The sequence below is a fragment of the Mesoplodon densirostris genome, chromosome 9, assembly GCF_025265405.1.
Source record: "Mesoplodon densirostris isolate mMesDen1 chromosome 9, mMesDen1 primary haplotype, whole genome shotgun sequence".
NCBI lineage: Eukaryota > Metazoa > Chordata > Mammalia > Artiodactyla > Ziphiidae > Mesoplodon > Mesoplodon densirostris.
This window is the reverse complement of record NC_082669.1, coordinates 108129079-108135767: the sequence shown is the minus strand read 5'-3', so window position 1 is coordinate 108135767 and position 6689 is coordinate 108129079. Positions and strand designations below refer to the sequence as shown.

General features: G+C 54.3%; 1 protein-coding gene across 2 annotated transcripts in view; it reads right to left on the bottom strand.

Moving 5' to 3' along the window:
• Nucleotides 1–324: 324 nt before the first annotated feature.
• Nucleotides 325–6689, bottom strand: part of NUB1 (negative regulator of ubiquitin like proteins 1) — a 28233-nt gene continuing 21868 nt past the window's right edge. For both annotated transcript variants that reach the window (XM_060108383.1, XM_060108386.1), the window contains exons 12-15: nucleotides 4920–5066; nucleotides 2842–2937; nucleotides 2007–2184; nucleotides 325–1774 (exon numbers count right to left, since the gene is read on the bottom strand). In XM_060108383.1, coding sequence (XP_059964366.1) covers nucleotides 1596–1774; nucleotides 2007–2184; nucleotides 2842–2937; nucleotides 4920–5066 — 600 coding nt within the window. In that variant the 3' untranslated portion in view covers nucleotides 325–1595. The remainder of the gene's footprint in view (nucleotides 1775–2006; nucleotides 2185–2841; nucleotides 2938–4919; nucleotides 5067–6689) is intronic.

Sequence of the window (6689 nt, the reverse complement as noted above, 5' to 3'; positions counted from 1 at the left end):
GGACGCGCAGGCTCAGCGGCCATGGCCCACGGGCCCAGCCGCTCCGCGGCATATGGGATCCTCCCAGACCGGGGCACGAACCCGTATCCCCTGCATCGGCAGGCGGACTCTCAACCACTTGCGCCACCAGGGAGGCCCCCACTTCATCTTTTAACAACAGACATCGATGGTGCTTTTGAGGGCATACATGTGACTTCCTCACAGAAGTCAACGGAAGCAAACGTCTCAAACTAAATGAAGCTCTAGACCGCCCATTTTCAACACTCAAAACAGTTTAGGAGTTTGAATAACTCATTGCAAAGTTAGGCTGACAATTATTGAATATATTTTCCACCTTTTATTTCCATCTGTATCATCCATTTTAAAAGACTTACAAGAAAAGATTTCCACCCATTCAAACTGGACTGCTCTCCAAGATTTATTGAAAATGATTCCTGAAAAAGCTGGAGCATTTCGGCCAGCCCCTTAACAGCAACCACGTGGCCCACCTGCCCTCTGTCACAGGGGCTACCGGTGACTCCCGGAGGGCAGGGAGAGCCTTGGGAACACACCTGGCACTTGATTCATCCAGCACCCGGCTGCTGCCGGCTGTGTCCTGGTGCTGGACAGGGTTTTCAGGTAATACACGTTTACGGAGGGATGCAGGGTGCAATGAGAACGGTTATTTGAGCTGTTAAGAGGCTACAACATATCTTTAGAAACAGTCTTCGGTAACACACCAAGAAACCCCACAAAGACTTGGAGAAAATATACCTTAATCTCTGACAGGTATCTTACCTTAGCCAGCAGTGAATTTATTAATAGGACAGAAATGCATCTAAAAATGCTAATTAAAAATAAGTTGCTTTGGTTAGCATTTAAGACTTTACCATTTAATAAAAGATGTTATTTTTGTAAAGAAGAACTTTGAATACATATATATTCTGAATTTCAGCCTGGAATTTCAAGTGCCTACTTTAGTAAGCTAAGCACAAAACATGGACGTTTCAGGCTGAGGGCGTCTGCCACCGTTTGGTGTGGCTGCAGGAGCCGATGCCTCATCATCAGGCCCCCAAAGCACTTGCAGTGGTTGAGGATCTAAAGGACATTTTCGGGACGGGGCAGAGAGGCTGAAGCAGGAAGGCAGAGCTGCATCACGGGAAGGAGGAGACGATCGAGCAGTGGGCTCAGGAGGGCAGGAGAGCAGGGCAGGATGAAGAGGAGACAGGGCCAGCTTTCACTCCCATAAGCTCCTCCTGGATCCCTTCCCTAGCAGCCACCCTACCCAGCCCTTCCCATTTCTGGGTGGGGAAAAAAAGGAGCAGGGAGGGTGACATTAGGGTTGCAGAACCTGAAGGCAGCTGGGAACTGCAAGATCAGGCCAGAGGCAGCTCAGTTCCCAAGACGGACCCTGGGGACCGGCACCCGCCCCCACCGACCCCACCAAGTCTCTTACTCTTTACATCCCTGTTCCCCACCTACCCCTCCCACCCCCAGGTAGGAAGCACTCTGGAGCAAAATCAGATAAAACATAGGGAAAAAAAAAGACCTGCATTACACTTTTCATAATGATAGAATTTATAAGCAGAAACTTAGTGCTTGTTTCTATTCATCATTTAGTTTCTCTTTGTTGCTGACTTTATACTTTCTACATAGGATAAGTACTCTGCAATAATAATTTCTTCGTCTTCCAGAGTTGAGTCAAGGTAATCTTCTTCATGTTCTGGAATATCTTCCAGGATTTCATTCACAGCCTCTGTCTCCATATCTTCATCTGTTGAGGCGCTAGAGGTCCCTGCAGTAAAGAAGCGCAGCAACAGGGGAGCTGAGGGAGGAGGACAGGAAGAGAAGCCTCCACGGGGACCAGAGGGACACACGTCAGCTCCAGCTCGGCCCCCCGCGCCACAGCGCCGAGCAGCCGGAAACGCGCACGTCTGCGAACGCCCCTCGCGGCCCCCGCCCCGCCTGCCGGCTTCCGCTCGAGCAGACGCTCCCTCCCAGTCGGTCTTCAGAGACCGCAGACCCACCTGCAGAATCGGACGGGGATGTGGGTGGCGATGCTGAAGAATCTTCCGACGAGAGCTGCAGGTCAGGAGGAAGACTTCCACCGTTGTGGGCGAGGGTCTGGGCCGCCAGCTGGACGTTTCCCCGGAACATCCTCAGGGCAGCCTCGGCCGCTGCCGCATCGAAGCCCATGTACACCAGCTGGGAGAAGGCGGGGCGGCACTGCCGAGGGCCCAGGCCACGCGGCACGACGCGTGCCCGGCGCTCCCGCCCCCACGCAGAGCCGGGAGAGTCAGGTCGCGGGGGGACGCGTTCCCAAAGCCCACCGCACGCGTGCACCACCGGCCTTCCCGTGCTAACGTGCACGCGAGGCAGCTTGGAAAGGAAGGAGGAAGACCTGAGGCGGCCACGTTGGGGCCCAGTCACCTCAGAAAGGCAGCCGGCTCGCAAGCCAGAGGCAGCGCTGCGTGCACAGACCTCGTCGTCCCCGGGACCCTGAGCTAGGTCTCTGCAGCACACTAGGCAGGCTAACGCAATGGGGGGCACACGTGGACAGTCACCACGGTGACATCCCTGCAGGTCACAGGCAGGGGGACGGGAGGTGACGCACGAAGAGGTGTGTGTAGAAAAGAGGAGAAAAGCCCAAAGAAAACCTTCCCGTAGCTCCCCTGTGTTTCCTACTCTGAAGGAAATGCCTGTGCCCGGCTTCCACCCACTGCCGTGCCCTCGGGCGGGCCGGTCACACCTGGAGCCCAGGGAGCCAAGGACTCGGCCCTGCCTGGCCGTCAGCCTTGTCCCGCCAGCCAGCCCCTCACGAGGCTGTACGCGCGGAGAGGGGCACAAGGTGCTGGCACTTACTTGGTCAATGGTTTCCCGAGAAGGACTTTCTTGATGGCTGTTGGTTTCCGGACCAGAATCGTTTAACCACCACATCTGAGGATGACTGAGAAGAATCTAGAAACGTACAGGGATACCCGTTACTCATCAGTAACATCCGCTCGGTCACTCAGGCAGAGGCTGAGCACCTGTCACGTGCTAGGCAGGCACAGCCGTGGGACACGCAAACAGGTGTAGGAGACTATGGTGGACAAGGCACAGGGTGCTGTGGAAGCAGAGAAAAGGTACCCCTGACAGGCTGGGGCTGGAGAGGCTGCTGCTCAAAGGCGGCCCCCGCCAAAGGTCGTGTCTGAGTTGAGGTCTGGAGGATGAAGAAGATTATTCGAGCAAAAAGATCGCATCTGAGGAAGCAGGAAAGGATCTGAGGGAGCAGGTGGAAGGATTCCAAGAAAACAAGCTTGTTGCAGCTCAGCCTTAGGGGTGACAAGGTCATAAAGAGCTGTAAACGGAAAGCTATAAGCAGTCCAGGGCCACCCAATACGACTTCTCTTTGGAAGGTGACATGCTCTAGGTTTACAATGTCAAGAAGAGCAGAGTTCTCTGGACCCTTGATTTCTCTGTCACGTGATACTTACTCTTAACCTTATAAAGCCCTTTTGGGGAACTTCCCTTTTAACACTAAATACCTCTATGTCGAGTAAATGTATTCATGTGCTTTGTATAATGAAAAACTAGTTTTGAGGCCCATCAGTCCCTCCACATATTCAGAATTTTTAAATTTCTCTAAGAAATCAAATCAGATATTCAAACAACATTTTTGAATTAAAAAAATACATTAATACATATATTTGAAAATTCAGTCGACCCTTGCACAACGCAAGAGTTAGGGGCGCTGACCCTCATCACAGTGGAAAATCCAAGTGTAACTTACTGTGGGCCCTCGGTATCCACAGTTGTTCCACATGCGCAGATCGTGTAGTACTATATGTAGTATTTACTGTTGAAAAAGGTCCACGCGTAAGTGGACCCACGCACTGTTGAAAAAGGTCCACGCGTAAGTGGACCCACGCATTGCAAACCCATGCTGTCCAAGGGTTAACGGACCGACTAATGGGGACCTCTGAAGAATAGGACGGGAGGTCTTGAGAATAAAAGGCAAAGGTAGGGCAGGCTCCCCACTGCCTGCAGGATTCAGTGTGAACTCCTTATCAGGGCAAACAAGGTGATGCGGCCCGCCTAGCCCCTGCCTACCTGTCCAGCCCCGTCTCTGGCCATTCCCCACCCCGCCCCACCTCCGGCAGGTGTAACCCAGGCCTTGGCAACCCCGGGGCTCAAATCCCCCGGCCTCATGCTTCAGCGCTTGGCGCTGCCCCTGCTTCTCCTCCGTCTGCCGGGCCCCCTCCCGTGACCCGCCCCCCAGCTCAGCTTGCAGTCCCTGCTCCCCTGTGCTGCGCTCCCACGTGGTAGCCCTTCCGCCACTGTGCTCTCTACGTCTGTCTCCCCACTAGCCTGTGGGCTCCCCCAGGGCAGGCGTCATCTCCGCTGAGACTCAGCACAGCGCCTGCCTCCTTACGTATCCTGTCTGCTCCTTGAACAAAAATTGGAAAGGACGGATGTGGACCCGGGCAGAGTTACCACTAGTCTGGATCCCAACCTTTTTAGTCACTTCTGAGGACTTCTTTAAAAAGCCCCTTTGACAACATGTACTACTGACTAAATAATAAAACTAACTATTCAAAGAAAACATTTTAATTCAAAAAAATTATATTAAAACTTCAATCACCTTTCTTTTCTTCCACCTTACTTGTTAAACTCCTGTTGCAAACAGAAACCTCATCAAAGTTCCTGCCCTGTGAGCCCTGCGGAATCGCGGACAGGCACTGAGGTGGGTGGGGCTCGTCATTCTGGCTCTGCCACTGGGTTCAAGAACCAGAGAGCTCTGACCCTTAGATCCAAACCAGGAATGAAGGGAAGGCCCGCAGTCGCAGGGCTCCCAGGGTCAGGAAGGACCAGAGAGCAGCTTCAGTGAAGCAGGGGAGGGGTGGCGCCTGGGCCGGGAGCAGGGCTGCTCAGGGAGGTCGGAGGCGGGGAGGGGTTACCTGCAGGGACTCCTCCAGGTTCCCGCTGGCCTGGTGGAGCGCCTGCTTGGCTGCGCGAGCGGAGTAGCCCATTCCTTTCAAATAGTTTATGTTCTCCAGGCGGCGTCTTTTCTTCTCTTTTTCCTCCTTCCTTATTTGGTCCAATTTCTTTAGGAAAACAGCAGAGTCACCAAGTTAGGGATTGCGGTTTTGTAAAAAGCCTTCTCAATCCATGCTCTGTAGGATTCTCGGGGTCACCAGGCAAAGTGAAAACCACAAGGTGAGGTGACCCTCTCTCTCCCTGTCCCGCCCAGCATGAGGGCCACCAGGGCAGAGACCAGGGGTGTGCTGCTCGTGGGGAAGCCCAGCGGGAGCCGGAGACATCAGTCCAGGGAGGGAAGAGAGCACCTCAGGGACCACCACCTGGCACCAGAACAGGCCCCTGGGAACCAGCGGGCACATCCTGCGGACCCGCAGAGAGGTAGACGTGCCTTCTTCTAGGAAGTGGGGGGAGGAGCTTCCTGCATGGGTGGGAGGGCTTCTCAGCCTCTGCTATGTCACCTGGGATCTTACCGAAATGTGACTCTGAACGTGGGGGCCGTGGAGGGGGTGGGTGGGTCCTAGATGGCGCCCAAGCTACCGATCCACCCACCGCTCCCTGGGTAGTAAGAACTTAGTCCACTTAAAACCCCAAGAATGCTCAACGCCAGGTGACAAAGGTCACCTACCCCCGTGGTTCTCAACCCCGAGTCTCAGAGGTGCCTGGCGTTGCTCCAAGAGCCTGAGGAAGACCACAGGTTCAGTCTCTTCTCCTCTTCCCACCCCAGCCCTCATCAGGAGAGTTCTGAGTTTGTTTTGAAAGCAAGTATCACTGTATTTTATTTCTATTTATTTATTTATTTTTTGGCTGAGCCGTGCGGCTTGTGGGATCTCAGTTCCCCGACCAGGGATCTCCCCGGCAGTAAAAGCGCAGAGACCTAACCACTGGACCGCCAGGGAATTCCCACAAGTATCATTTTAAAAGGATTTCTGCTGATTAAAACAAACTAAAACAGGTTTGAAAACCACTAACTGAATCCAACCTCATCATTTTGCCAATGAGAAGACGGAAATCTCTCAAGACAGTTAGGTGACCCAGTCAAGGTCATCACCGACAGCAGAGCAGACAGACGGCTTCTGCACATTCTAGAAACGGTCAGCCCTCGGCCCAGCACAGGGAGAACAGCAGAGAAAATAGCTTTTTCCTTTGATGTATCTCCTCCTACCTCCATGGCTCAGTCCAAGCAACAAGGGTCCCCTCTACATTCTTACAGCAAGAACTCGGCCTCACCTCTTAGGAGAAGAAAGGAATCCTCGCCATGGAACCAAACGCACCCAGCTGGCAGTAGGACTAGGCAGAAGGGGTGACTGCCCACAACATTTCCTGGGATGAAGACAACCTCAGCCTGTAACTTCCTGTTTACAACAGTGGGGAACCTACCTGTGAGTGAGCAGGGCTGACGACAGCTGGGCAGCTCTGCTAGCCCGCTGCCCAGCCCCTTCCCCGGGGCCACGGTCCGTACCCCCACCGCGCCCTCTAACTGCCTCCTCTGGGCCAGTCTCCCCGACTCCGAACCCTTCTGCACAGGCCCGGCAGCTCACGCACCTGCTCCAGTCCCGCAGCGGCCCCTCCCCACACCCAGTCAGGCGCCAGCGCTCCTGGGCTCCGGCTCCGCCTCCCAGCTGACCCTCCCCGCTTCACCACAAGACCCACGCGGGCCGGCGTGATACGGAAGTCCGTATCACTCACAT